General features: G+C 38.9%; 1 protein-coding gene across 2 annotated transcripts; it reads left to right on the forward strand.

The window, feature by feature from the left end:
- The first annotated feature begins 12 nt into the window (after positions 1–12).
- On the forward strand, positions 13–24,333 carry LOC309649377 (uncharacterized protein). 2 transcript variants are annotated; one of them, XM_082439326.1, is made up of 8 exons: positions 13–388; positions 973–1,027; positions 4,914–5,253; positions 7,302–7,371; positions 8,769–8,895; positions 9,178–9,273; positions 12,558–13,826; positions 22,249–24,333. In XM_082439326.1, exons 4-8 carry the CDS (start codon positions 7,363–7,365, stop codon positions 22,374–22,376), a joined length of 1,629 nt encoding a protein of 542 aa, XP_082295452.1. In that variant the 5' UTR covers positions 13–388; positions 973–1,027; positions 4,914–5,253; positions 7,302–7,362; the 3' UTR covers positions 22,377–24,333. The 2 variants fall into 2 exon arrangements, with proteins under 2 accessions (XP_082295452.1, XP_082295451.1); XM_082439325.1 differs by lacking the exon at positions 22,249–24,333 and having other exon boundaries at positions 12,558–15,778.
- Positions 24,334–26,514: the final 2,181 nt, after the last annotated feature.

Consider the following 26,514-nt stretch of genomic DNA (forward strand, 5'->3'; position numbering starts at 1 on the left):
GCTTCCCGCCAGAGCGCGACCAGAGATGCCAGAGCGCGACCGGAGGCGCCACATCACAGCTGGGAAAGGCATTCAGACGCGCGGAGTGATTCGCGGAGTCGGCGGAGGACCCGCCGGTCGCGGATTGTACTCTTGGGAGGAGTACGGTCTGAGAGGGGCTCGGAAGGGTTGGGTTGCTGGCTCTCTCGGATCTTTTGGGTACTGGACTACATTTTCCAGAAGCCTGCGGGTGTAACGTCACTTCCTACTAGGTTTCACGTCACTTCCTACTAGGGTGTCGGCGCTGTTAATGCTGGAACGAGTTGAGCCGCGCAGCGGCTGAGGGAGCGCGGACTGTTGATCTGGACCCGGACCACTGGGACCCGGCAGGACGCCGGAGAAGCAGAAGGTGAGGCGTTGTCTGAGCCCCGGGACAAAGGCCGGCCGTGTCTAGAGCCTCAGGCCTTAGCACTTCACTGTGTGTGTGCGTGTGTGTGTGTGTGTGTGTGTGTAACGTGATGTGCCTGTGGGACTGCATGATTTTGTGTGTGACCACTTGAGAGAGTGGTAATTGTGTCTTCAGACGTGAGAGCGGTTGTGTTAAGCTGCGAGAATGACCAGATAAAGAAGCTTGTCTCCAAGACACAGACCTGATCTCAGAATGAGAATTTTAGAGCCAGAAACAGCCTCAAGTTCGGGGGGCTGAGAAGAGAGGAGGCAAAAATCGAGGTAGTAAGATTCCAGTCTCCCCTCAGGAATCCACCTGGGGAGCCCTATGCGGATTCTCGACTTCCACTCTGGTTCCCAAAGAGGGAGGGCATCATTGCTCAGGTCACTCGCTGAGCTTCGGCTGAGTGTCTACTTTAACTCGTGGGGTGGGGGGCGTGGGGTGGGGCAGGGAGAGTAGAAGATGTTTGTTTCTAACAAATCAGTCTGGGTTCAAAGAAAGGCTTGGTGTCTCAAGATTAACTCTTACCAACTTCTCTGACACAGGTGACCAGAGAACAAGGGAAGAGTAGCTGTTGGACAACTAAGAGTTTTATCCAAGGTAAGTTGTTTTTCTCTTTTTTGTCTCTGAATTGCTTTCTGGATTTTCAGGATATATCTTTCTGCCTCTCGAAAATCTATAGCAAGGATCCTTTTAGTGATCTGGTTCTTGGGCGTCGCTATTCCAAAGAATAATGGGGATGGGGGGAGGTTAGAGGAATGGACCCAAAGAAGATGTTACACTCCATTTCTCTCCTTTTAACCTGAGGTACACATATTCATGTGCCAAATATTTTAATGCTGCCTGTATACTTAGTCCTTTGCTAAGATTTTTGAAGGAATAGAGTAAATCCCATAGAGTGAAATTTGAAGCCTTTCTTTTAGTATTTTCTTCTCAATTTTATTGTTTAAGAGATGATATTGTAAGTATTTAAAAGGTTCAAAAGAGCATTCAGCGAATTCTCCTTCCCAGCTCTGCCCTTAGTCACATAGTTTTCCCACTTCAGAGGGCAACCAGTGTGACTAGTTTCTTGAGTACTTCCAGGGGGATTCTATGCATATATTAGTACATGACGGACTTATTCGTTTTTTATAGCTGAACTATATTCCATACCTCCATGTTTAAAAACTGACCCTTACCAACTTTCAGATGACTATCAGTCTTTTACTATTATAAACGGTGGTGGGATAAATATAGACGCTCATTTGATGAGTTTATTAGTAGGATGAATGCTACTTTCTGGGCCAACTTATGTGTGGACTTTAAATTTTAATACTTTGTATTTTCCCTCAGAGAGGCTGTATCATTACTTTACTAATCACTACTTTTTGATTTTATGTTTTATTCAAGGTACTTTGCTAGTTGTTGGAAAGCTTAAGAAAATCATTAATATGCTATTGTAGAGTTTTTCAAACTATGGGGTTGTTACCGTATTTTTTTGTGTGTGAGGTAAAATCAATTCACTGAGCCATGATCAGCATTTTTTTAAACTTTTTATTATGAAAAATTCAAACTGTACAAAAATAGACAAAATAGTAATGAACCTCTATGTACCATCCTTTATTCAGCTTCAATGATGACTGACTCATAGCTAGTCTTGTTTGATCTATACCTCTGCCCACCCCAGAATTATTTTGAAGCAAATGCCAGATGTTGTATTACTTCATCCATAAACATTTCAGTTTTTATGTGAATGATGGGTCTTTTAAAAAACTTAATCACAATACCATTATTTTCTCTCAAACAATATTTCTTAAATATTAGATATCCAGTTAGAGTTTAGACTTCCTCTCAGGGCATATCTGTTTTAGATTTTAAAATTTCTTTGAATCTGGGTCCAAATAAGACCTATGTGTTGCGATTGGTTTATAATGTATTTGTTGAAGAAACTGGGCGATTTGTTCTGTATAGTTTCCCACAGTCTGGTATCATTAACATGTTTTTCTGTATTTCCTATAGATTAAGAGGCTTAGCCTACATGCACCAATTTGAATTTCCCGGATGGGATCAGAAGGAGATCCCAGATTAATTTTCAACACCTTATAATCCAAATATTGGAGAAGGTTTCCTGGGTAGGGAAAGTTCAGGCTCAAATTGATCACATACCAGGTGGACAGTTGCTTCTCCCATGGGACAATATATGGTTAATGGGTCTGAGGAGAGTATGTGCCCTCGATCTGACCTACAGCCCTTATGAAATGGCAGCAGGATTGAAAATCCATAAAGATAGAGGGAGACATTATTATTAAAAGACCTCATATGTGATGAGTCTTCATGTGCATGGAGGGCGAGACATACTCCCTCTAAATATAGGAAATAGTGATAAGGAGGTTTCCTAAAGTTTCTTTGAGATGTGAGTCAGATAGGGGGCCTTAAATTAAGAGAGATTAAGGCTTGAGGCAAGAGAGAGACACATGTAGGTGTCCTTTTGCCACTCTGCCATTTATTTATTTATTTTTCACATCTTTATTGGAGTATAAATGCTTTATAATGCTGTGTTAGTTTCTGCTGTACAACAAAGTGAATCAGCTATATGTATACATATATCCCCATACACATTGCCATTTAAAAGGGAGCTGTTTAAAGAGACCATTGTGTCTCTTAATGAAGCCAGCTGCCTGGGACCTATTGGGAGATGAAAGTTCCATTGAATGCCTTTCCCAAGAGCCCAGCATTGTGTGTTTTGAGAAGTGAAATGTATGCCTTGGTCACTACTAGTAATGTCTGGAACTCTGAAGGGAATAAGGATTGTCCTGGTGAGTCCTTGTGTATGTAGAGACGAGTGACTTTGATTTATATTTGAGTATCTGTAAGGCAAGAGATTCCCAAATTTCTTTACCCTTAAAGGAACAACTCTTAGGCAGTGGCCCAAGAGTTTGTAAAAATATGCAGATGGGACCATTTGTTTGTCAGGACATTTGTGCAAAGGTGACTTCCTAAAGTCTGACCACTTGTTCTGATCCTTGGATCCTGTCCTTTATGGGGAACATCCTAGTTAAGGAATGGAAAGCAGCAACATTCCACTGAGCTCCATCACCTATGATGGTGGCAGTGCTATCCATAAAGTCTGTGAGCTCACATTGCTGTTTACTTAGTTAACCCCAGGGGGATTCCTAGTCAAGGGCTCTGAGGGAGGGGAGACCTCCTCTAGCACCATGGCATCTGGCAAGAGACTAAGGACAGGGAAGACCACTCCCTCCTGTAGATGGAACATTCCAGAGGGCTCAGGTTTGGCTGAGCCTATAGGATGTAACTGTGCTGAGTTTGTGGGGGTGCTGCCTCCATGATCCAAGGCATAGTAGGCATCTGGGTTCAGAGAGTCCCAGGCTTAGGGTCTTGGAAAGCCTTTATCCCCAAGAGATCTTAGTATATAGCCAGCCGTTGTCACTCTAATGGTGTATAGCATAGGACCAAAAGGGTCAGTTTCTTGCATCATAAGCCTTTAGGCACCTGGTGGCCGTCAGAGGGGGTCCAGAGGCATGAGAGGAGGTTGCTGCAGCCTCTGCAGAGAAGGAGTCTCTGAGGGCACTAACAGGAGTGACTGCTGATTTTAATTTGAACAGATTCTGGAGCCTTTTGTTGGAAGGGTTCCTTTCCAAGGTGGGATGACTTGTAAGTAACAGCTCAGTGAGATTAACTAAAATTTGTAAGTCAGGAATATGTTGCTTCCAGACCCAAATAAGACTGAAAGACATTATGGGTGCTGAGAGATTTTATTGTAGTTTCTTGACAGTGTCAGGCATAGAGTTGTCCTGTTTTTACCAATACTTTTCAGGAATTTAACCAAGGTGTCAGGGCTTTGCATTATGTGTGAGGCAGTGGCCTATGCCTTTTTTTGTGAGCTCTTTTGTGAGTATTTTTATGTTCTTAATGAGCATGTTAAATGAATCTCCTCAGAGGAGGATGTCGTCCATATAATGTCATACCTGTGCTCCTGGAAAAAGGTGGATGCAGTTAAGATTGTGTACAATGGCAAGGCTACTGAGGTATCCGTGGGTAGCCTGGCAAAGGTCCATTGTGTTAGACCTTAGGGTGTGGGTTTAGCAAACTTCCTATGAAGAGGAATTGAGAGTTTTTAGCCATGACATCAACGTTGGGTCAAGACAGCACTTGTGAAATATTTTATCACGGGCTTGTACCTCATGCCACACACAAAAATTTACTCAAAATGCACCATCGACCTAAATGTAAGAGTACAAGCAGCCAAAGGGGAAAAAATACATAAATTGGATTTCCTCAAAATTAAAAACTTTCAAGTTTCAAGGGACACCACCAAGAAAGTGAAGATGCAGCCCACAAAGTGGGACCTGAAATTTGAAAATCACAAGTTCAGGAAGGGAATTGTATTTTGGAATATATAAGGAATTATTACAACTGAACAATGAAAAGACAAATAACCAAAATTTTTTTCTTTTTTCTTCCTTTTTTCTTTTGGCCACGCCATGAGGCATTCCCAACCAGGGATCGAACCCGTGTCCCCTGCAGTGGAAGCACAGAGTCTGAGCCACTTGGACCTCCAGGGAAGTACCACCAAATTTTTTAAATGAGCAAAGAATTGGAATACACATTTCTCCAAAGAAAATATACAAATGACAAATAAGCACATAAAGATGTTCAACATCATTGGGGAAATGCAAATCAAAATCACGACATACTACTTCAAACCCACTAGAATGAATTTAATCCAAAAGATGGCGAAGATGTGGAAAAAATGGAACTTTGATATATTGGTGGAACTGTAAGATGATGCAGCTGCTTTGAAAAAGAGTTGGCAGTTCCTCAGAAAGGTAAGCATGGGCCTTCCCTGGTGGCACAGTGGCTGAGAGTCTGCCTGCCAAGGCAGGGGACACGGGTTCGAGCCCTGGTCTGGGAAGATCCCACATGCCGCGGAGCAACTAGGCCCATGAGCCACAACTACTGAGCCTGCGCGTCTGGAGCCCGTGCTCCGCCACAAGAGAGGCCGCGATAGTGAGAGGCCCGCACACCGCGATGAAGAGTGGCCCCCGCTCGCCGCAACTAGAGAAAGCCCTCGCACAGAAACGAAGACCCAACGCAGACGTAAATAAATAAATAAATAAATAAAATTTTTTTTAAAAAAAAAAGGTAAACATGGAGTTACCATATGATCCAGCAATTCTGTTCTTAGGTGTATATATCTAAGAGAAATGAAACATATGTCCACACAAAAACATGTACGTGAATGTTCTTAGTAGCATTATTCTTAGTAACAATAAATAAGTGAAAACAATGCAAATGTCCATCAACTGATGAATGGGAAAAATGTGGTGTATCCATACAATGGAACATTATTTAGCAATATGTATAAAGGCAAAAGTACTAATCTATGCTGCAACATATGCTAACCTTGAAACATTATGCTATGTGAGAGAAGCCCATCACAAAGACCACATATTGTATGATTCCATTTATATGAAATGACTAGAATAAGCATATGTGTAGATATAAAGAGTGGATTAACAGTTGCCAGGGTCTGAGGGAACAAGAGTGGGAAGTGACTGCTAAGGGGCATGGGGTTTTGGATAATAAGAATATTCTAAAATTAGATGGTTGTGCATCTCTGTGAGTATACTAAAAACCGCTTAGTTGTATTTTTAAAAGGATGAATTTATGGAATGTGAGTTATATGTCAATGAAGCTGTTACGAAAAGAAACAAGTATAAGGAAGATTCTATAGCCAGTGGGGGCAGAGAGTGGTTAAATTCACAGACCTGTTTGCTGATCACGTAAGTGTTAATTGTATAAAGAATCTAGTGCGTAGTATGTGCTCTGTGGAAATTATTTGTTGTACAGCCACTTTCTCAAGTCATCCCCAGCCTTACATTTAGAGGCAGAATGATGTTCAGCAGGATAACAAGGGAGTGCTGCCTCCAGAATTCCTGAATTCAGCTGAGGCTATGATTGGATGCAACAGGCAGCCTTCTTTTTTTGTTTTTAATTTTTTGGCAGCGCCACGTGGCATGCGGGATCTTAGTTCCCCAACCAGGGATTGAACCTGTGCCCCCTGCAGTGGAAGCGAGGAGTCTTAACCACTGGACCGCCAGGGAAGTCCCCAGGCAGTTTTCTGTTAAAGGATGCTTTGGGGAATTCCCTGGCGGTCCAGTGGTTAGGACTCCGTGCTTTCACTGCCGAGGGCCCAGGTTCAGTCCCTGGTTGGGGAACTAAGATACCACAAGCCATGCAGCCAAAAAATAAATTTATTAAATAAAATTTTAAAAAATTAATTAAAAACAAAAAGAATGCTTTGGATTTGTTCCTTGGTTACTTGATGAGTCTAGTGTGACTTCACGTGGCCTGGATGAAGCCTACAATTTGAACTCAAAATGCTTCTTGCACCTTGGAATGTGAGAACGAGCCAGTGAGGCACCCGGAGCTATTTAGTGTGTTGGGCCTGGGGGAAAAAGGCAGATCTTAGTTGTGGGAAGTGTTTGTTCCAGGATTTGGCCTACATGGATACAGAGCACTTCTAGGCCTGAGGGCCCCATCATTGTCCTTGAAGCAAGTATGACTTGGATACATTTTGGATCAGAGGCCCCTAGTCTGAAAATGTTAACCACTCAGGACGGGTCAGAGAACCCTAAGAACATCATAGGAATTGGGTACTGCTTTAGCATAAATTAATTCTTCATATCTATGCTTTTTGGGATTGGGGAAGGGATTTGATTGTTTATATTTCTGCAAATCTCAATATATATATTGGGGCATGGAAGGGACCAGGTGCCATGAAAAGGGAAGGAAATATTTATCTTAACTTAGTCATTTAGAAGGAAGCCTATTCTCACGGTTTCCTTTTTCTTTCCTGACTCTGTATTCTCAGAACTCAGCACTTCTCCATGAGAAGAAGCCAGAGGAGGACTAATAATTTGCCCTTCTAAGCCATGCCCCATGTGAGTTGGTGTTTTTTCTTCCCCTCATCAAATAGTCATTGTTTTCTAAGATATGAATGCTCAATATTCTTTATCTCCAGATTTTCTGCCTCACTAAGCCCCACCCCTCTCTTCTCTAGCCATATTTAGGGATCCATTCTGCAAATCAGGAAATGTATTAAGGAAAGAGTAGAACCTCTTGTGTCAGAATATGGTTTGATGAGATGGGACTACACTTGCAAAATTCAGTCTTTCTCATTGACCTCCATTTTCTGGTTGATTAGGATAGAAAATTGCTGTTTATCTCAGAATGTGGTGAAATCGTTGGTCTGTGAGGCTTTTAAGATTGGAAATGTGATCAAATGTAGGATTGAGAACAGAGAGGAGCATGTCATGTCAGTGAATACCTCAGAGGTGAATACCAGTGACAAGGTACATTTCAAATTTGAATAGAATGTGTAAGTCAGGGGCCACATATGTGTGAGTTTAGCTCATCTTTCATTGGTTTTCCGTTGCTCAGAATAAGCAAAGTGTACAGTGAGCAATGATGAGTGGTAAAATGATCAGCCAGAGGGTTAGATATTTGCGAATTTTAGAAACAGAGCTGATGTTAGAGAAGGAAAACAAACTAAATACTGGAAAATAAGAAAATGATTACAGGGAATTCCCTGGCGGTCCAGTGGTTAGGACTCTGCACTTTTTACTGCCGAGGGCCAGGGTTCAATCCCTGGTGGGGGCACTAAGATCCCACAAGCTGCGCTGTGCAGCAAAAAGAAAAAAAGAAAATGATTATAATTATAATATGGAATATTATATACCTTATAAAAATGATGTCTATGAAAGGATTTGCTAGGACAAGGAAGAATATTATTGCTAAGTTATTCTGAGACTTGAGTTGGAAATAAATTCTTAAATTATATAGAAATCTTATTTTCTAAGATAAACATTTTAAAAGACATTTGGAATGGGCCCATCAGTTTTGTTTTCTTCTGTTTTTTCTCCCTCCCTTCCTCCTTCCATCCTCTCTTTCTTCCCTCCCTTCCTTCCTTCCTTTTTCTTATTTTCAATTCTTTAAAGGGAAGAGGGGAGGAAGGAATATGCAACTTATTTGAGAATTTGCATGTGTTATGTGCTTGCACACTGTATTTCATTTAATCAGAGAACTCCACTTACCTGGCTTTTGTTCATTCTTGTAACTGTTCACAAGAAGCTATGACAGAGTAATAGGAATGTTTAGAAACTATTTAGGTGCTCTGCATTTATCACACTCCCTTCCTTTCCATTATTTAGCCATATTGCAAGCTTCCAGCTTCAATGTATTTCTGTTTTGGCCACTGTATGTAATACTTTTCTTCTCCTCTCATTACTTCTAAAAAATATTTCTTTATTTTACCATTAACCCTGGGTTGTCATTTCAGAGGTTGGTGTTGTTCAAAGATGTGGCCATAGACTTCTCACAGGAAGAGTGGGAGTGCCTGGAATTGGAACAGAGGGATTTGTACAGAGACGTGATGTTGGAGAACTACAGCAACCTGGTCTCACTGGGTAATTTTGTCTGTTCCCAATAATTCAACTTCAGTCTTTGTGAAATTTAGAAAAGTTTCCAAGTGCCTAGCTGAATTTCAGACCCCTAGTCCCAAATAAATTTTTGTGCCTTATAGACTTTGAAATGGACAGCTCCATTGGGCACTTTTATCTACTCTTTTCTTCAGATATCCTTTCTCTGAATCTTTCTGTAATTGACCTTCTTACTTGATGAACAGTGGACTCAATTTTAATTCTGGACAAGCAGAATGTAACCATATCCATTTCCATTCTTATAAGCAGGATTTTCCATTTCTAAGCCAGATGTGCTCTCCTTATTGGAGCAAGGGAAGGACCCTTGGAAGGTTGTACGGGATGTGACAAGAGGTCTGAGCCCAGGTGAGTAAGAGATGATCAGGCAAAGGGAGGCCGTTGTTAAATTCCTTAATAAGTTGGCCACACCTTTGAGTTATTAGCTCCAAAGTTCTCCTCACAGACCCAACCAAGGCCTTTTACTCCTAGGCCTGTGGAGTAAAATCCTGAGCCCTGGAGGACAAAAGTGTTTTAGCATCAGTTACCTAAGGAATCCCCTTCTTTGCTCCATTTACCACTTCCCTTGTTTTCTTTCATGTTCCCCTGTATTTTCAAGCAGGGAATAGCCCTCCTTTTTCAATGATAACCATTTTAACATTTTATATTTTTGATCCAGTGAAACCTGTATGAGTCTTTATCCAACAAATATTTTTAAATACCCTCTATATTCTAAGTATTGAGAATATAACAGTAAACAAGAAAAATTCCCTATCCCCATTGATCCTTCCTAGCAGAAGAAATAGTCAGTAACAAATAAAAATATACAAAGAGTGATGAGTGTTAGGAAGCAAAACAAAAAGCATAGAGAATCACAAAGTAATGGGGGGAGGTGTTCTTATAGAAAGAGTGGTTAAGGATGGCTCTCTGAAGTGCTCGCATTTGAGAGGAGACATGATTAGAGTAAGCCATGCAAATTCTGGGAGAAGAGCAGGTTTTTGTTTTTTGGGGTTTTTTGTTTGTTTGTTTTTTGGCTGCCCTGCGTGGCTTGTGGGACCTTAATTCCCCAACCAGGGATCAAACCCAGGCCCTTGGCAGTGAAAGCTCAGAGTCCTAACTGCTGGACTGCCAAGGAATTCCCAAGAAGAGCAGTTTAAGGCAGAGAGACTAGCAGTTGCAGAGGAACTGAGGTAGCGGTGAGTTTGATCCTTTTGAGGATCAACAGATAAGTGTGGCTAGGGTGAGTCAGGGAGAACAGAAATAGAAGAAAGTAATGTATCAATATAGATTCATCAATTTTAACAAATATACTGCACCAATGCAAGATATTAAGTTATTACTGATAAGGGAACCTGGAGGGGAAGGAAAAGGGAGCATGTGGGAACTCTCTGGACTTAGTTCAGTTTTTCTGTAAACCTAAAACTACTCTAAGAAATAAAGTCTTAATTAAAAAACATAAGATAAACTATAGCTTGAGTTCATACCAATTCAATTCAGATTCTGAATTATAGGCTTTTTATTTAACCCTTTTTAAGATCATACAGCTGCATCTATTTTCTCCCATGCCAGGAGTCCCAGTTATCAAGGACACTAAGAATGATGCAATTAGAGTATCACATAATTACATATTTTATCCCACATTATACAAGAGGCCTCTAAAATAAGAAGATCAACACTACCACTAACTATATGATTACTCAAAACAGTTTGAGATAATTGTTTTGGCAGTTTTTTGTTCCCTTCATAGGGTATATCTCACCGTCAAATTACTATGTTTGGAAGTTATTTGAAGTAGTTTCCTTGTATGGTTATGCCACCAATTGTAAATACTGGTTCTTTTTTTTTTTTCAATTTTTAAGCTGTGCTTTCTTGTAATTTAATTTTGTTTTATAATTATTTAATATATTTATATACCTCCAAAGTCAAATCTACAAAACAAGTTATATTCAAAGAAATCTGACTTCTATTGCTGGCTCCTCCACCTGTTCCTTCCCTACCCTGTAACTATGGGGTTTATTCCTTCCCCTTTTGAAAATAAAAGCAAATGTGTATTACACATTTATACTTCTTCCACCTCCTCTCCTTCCTAAGATAAAAAGAGCATAACTATACATACTTTTATTGACATTTCTTTTTTTTTTCTTAATTTATTTATTTTTGGCTGCATTGGATCTTCATTGCTGCGTGTGGGCTTTCTCTAGTTGCGGTGAGCGGGAGCTACTCTTCGTTGCGGTGCGTGGGCCTCTTATTGCGGTGGCCTCTCTTACTGCAGAGCATGGGCTTTAGGCACACGGACTTCAGTACTTGTGGCACCCGGCCTTAGTTGCTCCATGGCATGTGGGATCCTCCCGGACCAGGGCTTGAACCCATGTCCCCTGCATTGGCAGGTGGATTCTTAACCACTGCGCCGCCAGGGAAGCTCGACATTTCTTTTATAATTAAGTGTATTTCAGTCAGCACTTCACATTAATATAAAGAGATATTCCTTTTTAACTGCTTCGTAGTACTCCACGATGTGGATATACCATGAATTATTTCAACCAGCCACCTACTGATGGACAATTGGGTTATTGTTAATCTTTTTCTGTAACAAATTATGCTTCAGTGAAAACTTTCTGCATCAGAATTTTTGAAATTTGCTGGTGCAATTAAAAAAAAATTTTTTTTTGCTTTATTTTTTGTTTGTTTTTTGGCTGTGCCACGCAGCATGTGGGATCTTGGTTCCCTGACCAGGGGTCGAACCTGTGCCCCCTGCAGTGGAAGCACGGAGTCTTAACCACTGGACCACCAGGGAAGTCCCGCTAGTGCAATTTTGAGATAGAGTTCACATAAGTATAGATACCTATACATATCTATTTTTTCCCAGCTTGTCCTTTTACTTTCCTTAATGTGTTTTTGACATGCTAACCTTTTCTTTTGTTTTTGTTTTCTACTGTAACATCATTTTTTTAAATTTTACTTTTTCTACATAGATAATTAATCCAACATCATTTTTTCTTGGCCCCACCACACGGCATGTGGGATCTTAGTTCCCCGACCAGAGATTGAACCCATGCCCCCTGCAGTGGAAGCGTGGACGTGGGAAGTCCCAGTGTGGTCATTTTTATCAAGTTGTGATTTGGAAAAATTTCCCCATTCCTAAGTTATAGAAGAAGTCACCCAAGTTTTATTCTAGTTATTTCTGTGTTTTCATTTCTCTAAGTAAGGGTATCTGATCCATTTGGAATTTATCCTACTGTAAGGTCTAAGGTACTAATGCAATTTCATCTTTTTTCTGTATGTTTATCCTTATGTTGTATTGCTTTTTGTTTTTGTTTTTTTAAGGGAGAAGGAAGGTTTCATTATTTGCAGCAAGTAAGGAGAGCACTGGGGATCTTTCCCAAAGCAGTGTCTCCTATGTTTATCCTTATGTTTATCACTTTCATTTATTAAAAAAGAGTTCATCTTTCCCCTACTGGTTTTAGCTGCTACCTTTATTCTATGCTAAATTTACACTTACAATTGTGTCTATTTATGGATTTTTCTTTTCTGTTCCATTGGTTGCACTGACATCTTATGAGTATGATACTCAGTTTGAGTCCACCATTTCTACCTTAGAAGTTTCATTTTTCCAGGAATATGAAAATAGCATTTGTTTACTTGTTATCTTACAGACTGGGGATCCAGGTGTGAAAACAAGAAGCTATCATCAAAAAGAGAAATTTATGAACTAGAAGCATCTCAGTGGGAGACAATAGAACAACTTACAAGCCGTAAGTGTGAGTGCAAAAGTTTTCAAGATGATAAGGATTGCAGAGACCAGTTTGGAAGCCATTTAGGAAATAAAGAGGGACTTTTTAGGCAACTAGTAGTTTATGAAGAAATGCCTAATTTTAGTCAAACCACATCCCTTACGTTACAACAGAGAATTCATTCTACTGAGAAATTCTGTGAATGTAAAGCATGCAGAAAATATTTTATCCTTGGCTTTCAACAGACTGAACATCAGAAAAATTCTGATGAAAAATTCTATGAATGTAAAGAATGTGGAAAGGCCTTTATTCAGGACTCACAACTTACTTACCATCAGAGAGTTCATGTTGCTAAGAAACCCTATGAATGTAAGGAATGTAGAAAAGCTTTTATCTGTGCCTCGAAACTTATTTATCATCAAAGAATTCATACTGGAGAGAAACCTTATGAATGTAAAGAGTGTGGGAAGGCCTTTATTCGTAGCTCTCATCTTACTCAGCATCAAAGAATTCATACTGGTGAAAGACCCTATGAATGTAATGCATGTGGGAAGGCCTTTTTTCGTGGCTCACAACTTACTTACCATCAGAGAGTTCATACTGCAGAGAAACCCTATCAATGTAAGGAATGTGGAAAGGCCTTTATTCGTGGCTCTCAACTTACTGAACATCAGAGAATTCATACTGGTGAGAAACCCTATCAATGTAAGAAATGTGGGAAAGCCTTTAGTTATGGTTCACAGCTTACTCTACATTATAGACTCCATACTGGTGAAAAGCCTTATAAATGTAAAGATTGTGAGATGTCCTTTATTCGTGGCTCACAACTTACTGAACATCAGAGGATCCATACAGGTAAGAAACCACACGAATGTAAGCAGTGTGGAAAGGCCTTTAACTATGGCTCACAGCTTATTCGACATCAGAGAATTCATACTGGCGAGAAACCATATGAATGTCAAGAATGTGGGAAATCATTTATTCGTGGCTCACAACTTACTGAACATCAAAAAATTCACACTGGTGAAAAACCCTTTGAATGTAAGGAATGTGGGAAAGCCTTTATTCGTGGCTCACATCTTACTCAGCATCAGAGAATTCATACTGGTGAAAAACCCTATGAATGTAAAGAGTGTGGAAAGGCCTTTATTTATGGCTCACAACTGTCTCAACATCAGAAAATTCATACAGGTGAGAATCCCTATGAATGTAAGCAGTGTGGGAAGATCTTCATTTGTGCTTCACAACTTAATCTACATCAGATTTTTCATACTGGTAGGAAACCATATGAATGTAAGGAATGTGGTAAGACTTTTATTCGTAGCTCACAGCTAACTTACCATCAGAGAGTTCATACTGGTGAGAAGCCCTATGAATGTAATGAATGTGGGAAGGCCTTTATTCGTGGTTCACATCTGACTCAGCATCAGAGAATTCATACTGGTGAGAAACCATACAAATGTAACGAATGTGGAAAGGCCTTTAATCGTGGATCACAGCTTACTCAACATCAGAGAATTCATTCTGGCGAGAAGCCTTATAAATGTAATGCATGTGGTAAGAACTTTAGACGTCATTCACACCTTACTCAACATCAGAAACTTCATAATGGAGAAAAACTGTATGAAAAAATTAATTTAGTAAATCCTTTACCTGTTTGCCCATGACATTCAGCTTTGGGACATCAGAAAATTCAGATTATGAATGTGAGAATCCTTTTTTACTTAAACTCATAAGTAACTCACCTTCAGAGAATTCACATTTAAGAAAGGCTAGATTAATATAAGTGCAGAATTACTTTCCATCATATTTCAATCCTAGTTAGACATTAGTGAATTCATATGAGAGCTCAACCCTAAAATGTAGGGTTCTCTTGTACAGTATCATCTGATCTCCACCGTTTACTATGTGGGTGTTCCTTTGCAAAAGTTACTTAACCCGTTTGTTTTAGTTTCCATTAATATCATACATTTCATCATAGTGTTGTGCAATTTAAAGAAGTAAATACATATACCGTAAAGCCTTAAAGCAATGTGTACTACATAGTTAATGCTTAATAAATGTTAGCTATTATTGTAAACATTACTTTTATTTAGTGTTTTAATCATATACTATTACAGAATTCAAATGAGAAGGAAACTTTACAAATACAATACGTACAGTAAATCTTTCATCACTCTTACTAAGCATCAGGTAAATCCTTTTGGAACAAAACATTCTAATATTAATGTGAGGTTATACCTCGTTCTGAATCAAAATTCTTACTAAAACGAAACCCTAAGGGGAAAAAAATGTTTTGCCCTTACAAATAAAGCTGCTTGTGAACATTTTTGTATAAATTTTTGTGTGAACATAAACTTCCATTTCTCTGGTCTAAATGTTTAAGAGAGTAGTTTCTGGGTTATATAGTGAATGAACGTTTCTCTTATAAGAAATGGACAAATCATTTTCCAAAGTGGCTTTTCCATTTTACATTCATACCAGGAACATGAGTGACCCAGTTTCTCTGTATCTCTACCAGCATTTTGTTTTTTCACCACTTTTTATCTTAGCCATTCTGATAGCTGTGTAATGGTATCTCTTTGTGGTTATAATTTCCATTTCCCTAGTGGCTAATGATGGTGTGCTTATTTGCCATCCCTGTATCCACTGTGGTGAAATGACTGTGTCTTTTACTCCTTAATTTTGAATTGTATCTTTTTTTTAACTGTTGGATTGTGAGAGAGTGCTTTCTTCATTCTAGTCAGTACTAGTCCTTTGTTTGGTATGTAGTTTGCAAAAATTTTCCCCAGTGCGTAGCTTTTTATCCTTCTAGGCAGGGTCTTTTGAAAAGCAAAACTTTTTAATTTTGATAAGGTCTAGCTTATTACTTTTTCCTTTTATGGATCTAGCTTTTGGTGTCAAATCTAAGGACTCCTTTTCTAGCTCCAGATCCCAAAGATATTCTCCTACATTTTTGCCTGAAGTTTTCATGGTTTTATGTTTTGCATTTAAGTCTGTGATCCATTTTGAGTTAATATTTGCATACATTATAAACTTTAGCTTCATGTTGTTTCTTTGTTTGTGTTGCCTTATGGGTGTCCAGTTGTTCTAGTACCATTTGATGAAAAGGCTACCTTCAATAAATTGATTTTGTGCCTTTATATTTGTGTATGTCTATTTCTGGATTTTCTGTTCTCTTCTGTTGATCTATGTGCCTATCCCTCTGCCAATACCACCCTGTCTTGGTTACTGTCCCTCTGTAGGATGTCTTAATATTGGGTAGAGTGATTCCTCCCACTTTACCTTTTTAAAATTGACTTAACTATTCTAGGTCTTCTGCCATTTCATATAAATTCTAGAATAAACTATATGTACAAAAAAAGAGTTTGCTGAGTTGTAATAGAATTTCAATTTGGGGATAATTGACATCTTTACTCTCTGAGTCTTCCAGTCCATGAACATGATATGTCTCTCCATTTTTAGGTCTTTATTGTGGGTTTAATTGTGTTCCCCAAAATATTCAAGTCCTAACTCTCAGTACCTGTGAATGTGACCTTATTTGGAAATAGAGGCTTCACAGATGTAATCAAATTAAGGTGAGGTCATATTGGATTAGAGTAAGCACTACTCTAATGACTAGTATCCTTATAAGAAGAGGAAATATGGACACAGACACATAGGGAAAGCTATGTGAAATCAGAGGCAAGGTTGGAATGATGCATCTACAAGCCAAGGAACACCAAGGCTTACTAATAACTACCAGAAACTGGAAAGGGCAAGAAAGAATCATCCCCTAGTGCCTTTAGAGAAACCATGGCCCTGCCAATACCTTGATTTTGGACTTCTAGCCCCCAGAACTGTGAGAAAATAAAGTTAAGTTGTTTTAAACTAAGTTTGTTGGTAATTTGTTATGGCAGCCCTAGAAAACTAATATAGTCTTTGATTTCTCTTATTAGGATTTGTAATTTTTGGCATACAGATCGCATACATGATTTATAAGTGTATATCTAAGTGTTTCATTTTCTTTGGAAAAGTTGTAAATGGTGTTGTGTTTTTCCTTTTACCTATTAATCACTAGTATACACAAATTATATATGTATATATACGTATATACAAATCAATATACAAATTATATAATTTGTGAGTTCTACAACAAAGTCATAGACTGTAATATCAATATAATTTGTATATGAGTTACAAGTAACTTGTATATTGATCTTGTAATCTATTATCTTGCTGCAGAACTCACTAATTAGTTCTGGAAGTTTTTGTTTTGTACATTCCTTGGGATTTTCTACATAGATAATCATGTCAGCTATAAACAAGGACAGTTTTTTTCTTCTAGTCTATATGTCTTTTGTTTCTTTTCTTCCCTTATTATGGTGACTATTACTTCCAGTGTTATGTTGAGTAAGAGTGGTACAAGTATATATCCTTGCCTTGTTTCTGATCTTAGGGGGAAACTCTCAGTCTTTCACTGTTAAGTATTATGTTAGCTGTAGGTTTTGTGCAGGTGCTCTTTTTTATTTTTATTTTTTTATCTTTATTTTTTCTAACATCTTTATTGGAGTGTAATTGCTTTACAATGTTGTGTTAGTTTCTGCTGTATAACAGAGTGAATCAGCTATATGCATATGTATATCCCCATATCCCCTCCCACTTGTGTCTCCCTCCCACCCTCCTTATCCCACCCCTCTAGGTGGTCACAAAGCACCGGGCTGACCTCCCTGTGCCATGAAGCTTCCCACTAGCTATTTTATATTTGGTAGTGTATATATGTCAATGCTACTCTCTCACTTCGTCCCAGCTTACACTTCCCCCTCCCCGTGTCCTCAAGTCCATTCTCTACATCTGTGCCTTTATTCCTGTCCTGCCCCTAAGTTCATGAGAACCTTTTTTTTTTTTTAGATTCCACATATATGTGTCAGCATACAGTGTTTGTTTTTCTCTTTCTGACTTACTTCACTCTGTATGACAGACTCTAGGTCCATCCACCTCACTACAAGTAACTCAGTTTCATTTCTTTTTATGGCTGACTAATATTCCATTGTATATATGTGCCACATCTTCTTTATCCATTCATCTGTCAGTGGACGCTTAGGTTGCTTCCATGTCCTGGCTATTGTAAATAGTGCTGCAATCAACATAGTGGTACATGTCTCTTTTTGAATTACGGTTTTCTCAGGGTATATGCCCAGTAGTGGGATTGCTGGGTCATATGGTCATTCTATTTTTAGTTTTTTAAGGAACCTCCATGCTGTTCTCCATAGTGGCTGTATCAATTTACATTCCTACCAACAGTGCAAGAGGGTTCCCTTTTCTCCACACCCTCTCCAGCATTTATTATTTGTAGATTTTTTGATGATGGCCATTCTGACCAGTATGAGGTGACATCTCATTGCAGTTTTGACTTGCTCTTCTCTAATAATTAATGACATTGAGCATCTTTTCATGTGTTTGTCGGCAATCTGTATATCTTCTTTGGAGAAATGTCTATTTAGGTCTTCTGCCCATTTTTGGATTGCGTTGTTTGTTTTTTTCATACTGAGCTGCGTGACCTTCTTGTATATTTTGGAGATTAATCCATTGTCAGTTGCTTCGTTTGCAAATAATTTTTCCCATTCTGAGCGTTGTCTTTTCATCTTGTTTATGGTTTCCTTTGCTGTGCAAAAGCTTTTGAATTTAATTAGGTCACATTTGTTTATTTTTGTTTTTATTTTCATTACTCTAGGAGGTGGGTCAAAAAAGATCTTGCTGCGATTTATGTCAGAGTGTTCTGCCTATGTTTCCCTCTAAGAGTTTAATAGTGTCTGGCCTTACATTTAGGCTTTTAATCCATTTTGAGTTTATTTTTCTGTATGGTGTTAGGGACTGTTCTAATATCATTCTTTTACATGTCCAGTTTTATCAGCACCACTTATTGAAGAGGATGTCTTTGCTCCATTGTATATTCTGGCCTCCTTTGTCATAGATGAGGTGACCATAGATGTGTGGGTTTATCTCTGGGCTTTCTCTTCTGTTCCATTGATCTATATTTCTGTTTTTGTGCCAGTAACATACTGACTTGACTACTGTAGCTTTGCTGTATAGTCTAAAGTCCGGGAGACTGATTCCTCCAGCTCCATTATTTTTCTCAAGATTGTTTTGGCTATTCGGGATCTTTTGTGTCTCCATACAAATTGTGCAATTTTTTGTTCTAGTTCTGTGAAAAATGCCATTGGCAGTTTGATAGGGATTGCATTGAATCTGTAGATTGCTTTGGATAGTATAGTCACTTTCACAGTGTTGATTCTTCCAATCCAAGAACATAGTATATCTCTCCATATGTTTGTATCCTCTTTAATTTCTTTAATCAGTGTCTTATAGTTTTCTGCATAGAGGTCTTTTGTCTCCTTAGGCAGGTTTATTCCTAGGTATTTTATTCTTTTTGTTGCAGTGGTAAATGGGACTGTTTCCTTAATTTCTCTTTCAGATATTTCATCATTAGTGTATAGGAATGCAAGAGATTTCTGTGCATTAATTTTGTATCCTGCTACTCTACCAAATTCATTGATTAGCTCTAGTAGTTTTCTGGTAGCATCTTTAGGATTCTCTATGTATAGTATCATGTCATCTGCAAACAGTGACAGTTTTACTTCTTTTCCCATTTGCATTCCTTTTATTTCTTTTTCTTCTCTGATTGCTGTGGCTAAAACTTCCAAAACTATGTTGAATGATAGTGGTGAGAGTGGGCAACCTTGTCTTGTTTCTGATCTTAAAGGAAATGGTTTCAGTTTTTCACCATTGAGGACGATGTTGGCTGTGGGTTTGTCATCTATGGCCTTTATTACGTTGAGGTAGGTTCCCTCTATGCCTACTTTCTGGAGAGTTTTTATCATAAATGGGTGTTGAATTTTGTCAAAAGCTTTTTCTGCATCTATTGAGATGATCATATGGTTTTTCTCCTGCAATTTGTTAATATGTTTTATCACATTGATTGATTTGCGTATATTGAAGAATCCTTGTATTCCTGGGATAAACCCTACTTGATCATGGTGTATGATCCTTTTAATGTGTTGTTGGATTCTGTTTCCTAGTATTTTGTCGAGGATATTTGCATCTATGTTCATCAGAGATATTGGCCTGTAGTTTTCTTTTTTTGTGACATCTTTGTCTCATTTTGGTATCAAGGTGATGGTGGCCTCGTAGAATGAGTTTGGGAGTGTTCCTCCCTGTGCTATATTTTGGAAGAGTTTGAGAAGGATAGGTGTTAGCTCTTCTTTAAATGTTTGATAGAATTTGCCTGTGAAGCCATCTGGTCCTGGGCTTTTGTTTGTTGGAATATTTTTAATCACAGTTTCAATTTCAGTGCTTGTGATTGGTCTGTTTGTATTTTCTCTTCCTTTCAGGTTCAGTCTCAGAAGGTTGTGCTTTTCTAAGCATTTGTCCATTTCTTCCAGGTTATCCATTTTATTGGCATATAGTTGCTTTTAGTAATCTCCCATGATCCTTTGTATTTCTGCAGTGTCAGTTGTTACTTCTCCTTTTCCGTTTCTAATTCTGTGGATTTGAGTCTTCTCCCTTTTTACTTGATGAGTCTGGCTAATGGTTTATCAATGTTGTTTATCGTCTCACAGAACCAGCTTTTAGTTTTATTGATCTTTGCCCTTGTTTCCTTCATTTCTTTTTCATTTATTTCTGATCTGATCTGTATGATTTCTTTCCTTCTGCTAACTTTGAGGGTTTTTTGTTCTTCTTTCTCTTATTGCTTTAGGTGTAAGGTTAGGTTGTTTATTTGAGATTTTTCTTGATTCTTGAGGTAGGATTGTAATTGCTATAAACTTCCCTCTTAGAACTGCTTTTGCTGCATCCCATAGGTTTGGGGTCATCGTGTTTTCATTGTCATTTGTTTCTAGGTATTTTTTGATTTCCTCTTTGATTTCTTCAGTGATCTCTGGGTTATTTAGTAGTGTATTGTTTAGCCTCCATGTGTTTGTATTTCTTACAGCTTTTTTCCTGTAACTGATATCTGGTCTCATAGCATGTGGTCGGAAAAGATACTTGATACAATTTCAATTTTCTTAAACTTACCAAGGCTTGATTTGTGACCCAAGATATGGTCTATCCTGGAGAATGTTCCATGAGCATTTGAGAAGAAAGTGTATTCTGTTGTTTTTGGATGGAATGTCCTATAAATATCAGTTAAGTCCATCTTGTTTAATGTATCATTTAAAGCTTATGTTTCCTTATTTATTTTCATTTTGGATGATCTGTCCATTGGTGAAAGTGGGGTGTTAGAGTCCCCTACTATGGTTGTGTTACTGTCGATTTCCCCTTTTATGGCTGTTAGCATTTGCCTGATGTATTGAGGTGCTCCTATGTTGGGTGCATAAGTATTTACAATTGTTATATCTTCTTCTTGGATTGAACCCTTGATCATCATATAGTGTCCTTCTTTGTCTCTTGTAATAGTCTTTGTTTTTAAGTCTATTTTGTCTGATATGAGAATTGCTACTCCAGCTTTCTTTTGAATTCCATTTGCATGGAATATCTTTTCCCATCCCCTCACTTTCAGTCTGTATGTGTCCCTATGTCTGAAGTGTGTCTCTTGTAGACAGCATATATACAGGTCTTGTTTTTGTACCCATTCAGCCAGTCTATGTCTTTTGGTTGGAGCATTTAATCCATTTACATTTAAGGTAGTTATCGATATGTATGTTTCTATTACCATTTTCTTAATTGTTTTGGGTTTGTTATTGTAGGTCTTTTCCTTCTCTTGTGTTTCCTGCCTAGAGAAGTTCCTTTAGCATTTGTTGTAAAGCTGGTTTGGTGGTGCTGAATTCTCTTAACTTTTGCTTATCTGTAAAGGTTTTAATTTCTCCTTCGAATCTGAATGAGATCCTTGCTGGGTAGAGTAACCTTGGTTGTAGGTTTTTCCCCTTCATCACTTTAAATATGTCCTGCCACTCCCTTCTGGCTTGTAGAGTTTTTGCTGAAAAATCAGCTGCTAACCTTTTTCTTTGTATTTAATGTTTGGTAGTTTGATTAATATGTGTCTCAGTGTGTTTCTCTTTGGGTTTATCCTGTATGGTACTCTCTGTGCTTCCAGGACTTCATTGACTATTTCCTTTCCCATGTTAGGGAAGTTTTCTACTATAATCTCTTCACATATTTTCTCAAACCCTTTCTTTTTCTCTTCTTCTTCTGGGACCCCTATACTTCGAATGTTGGTGCGTTTAATGTTGTCCCAGAGGTCTCTGAGACTGTCCTCAATTCTTTTCATTCTTTTTTGTTTATTCTGCTCCCTGGCAGTTACTTCCATCATTTTATCTTCCAGCTCACTTATCCGTTCTTCTGCCTCAGTTATTCTGCTATTGATTCCTTCTAGAGTATTTTTAATTTTAGTAATTGTGTTGTTCATCACTGTTTGTTTGCTCTGTAGTTCTTCTAGATCCTTGTTACATGTTTCTTGTATTTTCTCCGTTCTGTTTCCGAGATTTTGGATCCTCTTTACTATCATTACTCTGAATTCTTTTTCAGGTAGGTTGCGTATTTCATCTTCATTTATTTGGTCTTGTAGGTTTTTACCTTGCTCCTTCTTCTGTAACACATTTTTTTGTCATTTCTTTTTTTTTTTTTTTTTTTTTGATAGGTGATGCTGTATTCCTGTCTTACTGGCTGTTTGGCCTGAGACATCCAGCACTGGAGTTTGCAGGCAGTTGGATAGAGCTGGGTCTTGGTGCTGAGGTGAGGACCTCCAGGAGGCCTCACTACAATTGACATTCCCTGGGGTCTGAGGTTGTCTGTTAGTCCAGCAGTTTGGACTTGTAGCTCCCACCACAGGAGCTTGGGCCTGACCCTCGACCTGGGAACAAGATTCTCCCACAAGGTACATGGTGCGGGAAAAAAGAAAAAAAGGAGCAGTACAATATTGAAGAATAAAAAACAAAATAAAATTAGAAAGATACAAAATATATTAGGAAAAATAAAACTATAATTGAAACAACTGCAACAAGGTAAAATAAAGCCACAACAGAAAAAAAGGGGGGGGGGAGGGAACAAGCCAAGAGGAGAGAACAATAACGAAGTATAAAGAATAAAAAGTAGAAAAATAAAAGATTTGTTAGGAAAAATAAAAGTGTAAAAGAATCAACAACAATGAATCAACAAGGTAAAAAAAACCCCAATCTAAAAGAGGAAAAAAGAAAAAAAAAAAAAAGCCCTGGCCATGGGGGCAGAGTTTAGGCAGGGGTGGAACTTAGGCAAGGGTAGGGTTTAGGGTGCTGGGGGACCTAGGCGGGTGGGGGGGGTTGACGTTTGAGTGTGGGGCAGGGAGTGGCGGGGCAAAGTTCAAGTGTGGGGCGGGGCCTCTGCTTAAGACCTGCACAGAAGGGGAGAGGCAGCACGTCTAAAGGAGAGTCTCTGCAGTGTGGGGTTTTGGAGTTTGTAGTTAGATCCCTGAGTGATGGAGTGTGGGTGGGGTTTAGGCCCAGCTCGTTGGAGGGGGTCTCTGAGTGTAGAGGTAGGGTGCTGGGTGGGGGTGTAAGGGCAGGGCTTTGGTTCTGCATGGCAGGAGAGGCTCCGAGGGCAGAGGATTAGGCCTGGGAGCCCAACAGTCTCCCTGGTGCCTAAGTGGACAGGGAAAGCACTGGCCTCATTCCCTTCTGTTCCTTTGCGCCCCTCCCCCACTATCTCCCACAGGGTCTCCCCTGTCGCCATTGGACCCCTAACCGTGAGTGGGTCCCGCTGGGTGTAGGAACTCCTTGCCTCCCCTAGCCACCCCTCAGGGGTGCCGATCCCAGAGGTCTGGCCTTTACTTTTGCTCCCCCTTCCCTCCCTCCCACTCCCTCAGGACCCACGTGGCTGGTGGGGGCCTAGGTGGGCAGGGGATCAGACCCGGGATCTCAGCAGGTTCCTGGGGGCCCAAGTGGGCAGGGGAAAGCTGGCCACGCTCCCTTTTGATCCTCTGCCCTCCCAGTTGTTCCCCAATTTCCCCCTTTGGGCGTGGGATCCCTTCCCCTCCCCCAGCCGTCCCTCAGGAGCACCAGTCCCATCCCACCTCCACTTCTCCTCCCGCTTCTCTCCCCTCATGCCCCACGTCCTACCCGGTCGCTGGGGGTTTCTCCCATCCCCTTAGGTGTCCATGGTCCCCCACCGGTGCCTGGTAGATGCCCTAGTTGTGAGGAGGCGTGAATTCTGTGTCCTAGTAGCCATTTTGACTCCACCCTCCCGGTGCTCTTTTTTAAATTGAAGTTATTCCCCTCTGTTCCTAACTTCTTGAGGTTTTTTTTTTTAATCATGAATGGATGTTGGATATTATCGAATGCTCTTTCTGCAGCAATTGAAATTTTTCCGAAGCAGTTGATCATAGGATTTTTCTTCTTCAACGTGTTGATATGGTGGATTACATTGATTTTTTAAAATGTCAAATGTGTCTTGTATACCTGTAACAAATCCCACTCAGTATATTGTATAATTTCCTTGTTGGATTTGATTTGCTAACATTTTGTTGAGGACTTTTGTGTCTAAAATTATGAGGGTTTTTTTTCCCCCAAGTCTTTGTCTCACTTGGGGATCAGTGTAATACTGGTCTCATAAAATGAGTTGGGAAGTGTTTCTTCTATTTTCTGGAAGAAGTTGTGTAAAATCTGTGTTCATTCTTCAAATGTTTGTAATAAATTGCCAGTGGAGACACCTGGGCCCCAGGATTTCTTTTTGGGGAGCTTTACAGTATAAATTCAATTTCTTTATGGTTATCTGGTTATTTGGGATATCTGCTTTATCTTAGTTGAGATTTAGTAGTTTGTAGGGTTTTGTTTTTATTTTTATTTTTATTTTTAGCCGTGCTGCGTGGCTTGCAGGATCTCAGTTCCCCAACCAGGAATTGAACCCAGGCCACGGCAGTGAAAGCGCCAAATCCTAACCACTAGACCACCTCCCTAGTAGTTTGTGTTTTTTGAGAAATCTGGAACAATTAGTTCTACACTTGAAATTTTTCAAAACCCCTCCCCTAATAAAATTTTTGAAGCTCATTCTGTGAGGCTAGTAGCATAGCCCTAGTTTCAAAATCAAACAAGAGCAGATAATAATCGATAATTGCTGTAAATGATAATAGATATAAATACTCTAAGTAAAATATAAATAACATCTAACATACAATTAAAAGAATGCAAAAGAATACCATTTATCCAGAATGTCTGATTTACCTTTTCTAAGTTAATTATAATTCCAGAGCTTAGAAATTATATTTCTAAGACTTGTTTATGATGGAAAAATGACTTGACACAGCCTCAAGTCATTTTCATTCCCTTAGTATATGGTTTTGGAATATGATGTGTTTTTCAAGCTTCTTTGAGGGTGACCCAAATGAAGAAATACATTTAAAATGTATTTCCAGTGTGTACAAAATTTAAATTAAAATTTCATTAATACTGTTCCTTGGAGAAGTTCATTGAAACCACATTTTGACTGAATGCTTAATAGCTAAGTTTTAAAATTAATATTTGGCTTAAGATAAATGTACCAAAATAAAAACAATTCTGGTATACGAAAAATAATCTGAAATTTTTTTTCTTGTTTGATAGATTGTGTTAAATGATTTCAAGGTTTTTTTCCATCATGAAATTTTGAGGGTATTTTCCTTGAGGTAGGAAATCTTTTTTTTTCTTTTTAGGTATAAGTGACATAAACATTATTTTAGTTTCAGGTGTACATGATTTTTCCATATTTGCATATATTGCAAAATGATCACCACAGTAAGTCTAGTTAACATCTGCCACCAGATGGAGAGGGTGTGGAAAAAAGGGGACTCTCCTAAACTGTTGGTGGGAATGTAAATTGGTGCAGCCACTAGGGAGAACAGTGTGGAGGTTCCTTAAAAAACTAAAAGTAGAGTTACCATATGACACAGCAATCCCACTCCTTGGCGTATATCCCAAGAAAACTCTAATTCATGCACCCCAATGTTCATAGCAGCACTATTTACAATAGCCAAGACATGGAAGCAACCTAAATGTCCATCAGCAGCCAAATGGATAAAGAAGATGTGGTACATATATACAATGGAATACTACTCAGCCATAAAAAATGATGACATAAATGCCATTTTCAGCAACATGGATGGACCTAGAGATTATCATACTAAGTGAAGTAAGTCAGAAAGAGAAAGACAAATGCCATATGATATCACTTATATGTGGAATCTAAAATATGACACAAATGATATATGAGACAGAAACAGACTCACAGATACAGAGAACAGACATGTGGTTGCCAATGGGGGGAGGTGGGGTGGAGGAGCGATGGAGTGGGAGTTTGGGATTAGCAGATGCAAACTATTATATATAAAATGGATAAACAACATGGTCCTACTCTATAGCAAAGGGAACTATATTCAATATCCTGTAATAGGGATTTTCCTGGTGGTCCAGTGGTTAGGACTCTGTGCTTCCACTGCAGGAGGCACAAGTTCAATCCCTTGTCAGGGAACTAACATCCTGCAAGCCACACAGCATAGCCAAAAAACAAACAAAAATATCCTTTAATAAACCATAATGGAAAAGAATATGAAAAAGTATATATACATATAACTGAATCACTGCTGTACAGCAGAAATTAACACAACAGTAAATCAACTAAAATAACTTTTTTTAAAAAAGAAAGAAGCATAAAAGTTAATTCTGTAATTATCCAAGTGAAAATTTGAGAAAAAATGGCAGAATAAACCAAAAGAAAGTAAAAGCAAGGAAATAATAAAGATAAGAATAAAAAATAAAGGAAATAGAAAAAGCAATATACTGGAGAAGATTAATAAGGTCCCAAATAGGTCTTTGTGTTATCATATACCAAAAATTATTATAAAACTATGTTAATCAAGAGCATGTACACATTACAGGGAAAAATAACTTGATCAACAGAT

Source organism: Balaenoptera physalus, assembly GCF_965194825.1.
Source record: "Balaenoptera physalus genome assembly, chromosome: 19".
NCBI lineage: Eukaryota > Metazoa > Chordata > Mammalia > Artiodactyla > Balaenopteridae > Balaenoptera > Balaenoptera physalus.

Excerpts from the sequence above, each read along its gene's own strand:
- LOC309649377 (XM_082439325.1), top strand. Across the intron at positions 8,896-9,177 it reads CAGCAACCTGGTCTCACTGG|GATTTTCCATTTCTAAGCCA; the intron begins GTAATTTTGTCT and ends TCTTATAAGCAG. Across the intron at positions 9,274-12,557 it reads GACAAGAGGTCTGAGCCCAG|ACTGGGGATCCAGGTGTGAA; the intron begins GTGAGTAAGAGA and ends GTTATCTTACAG.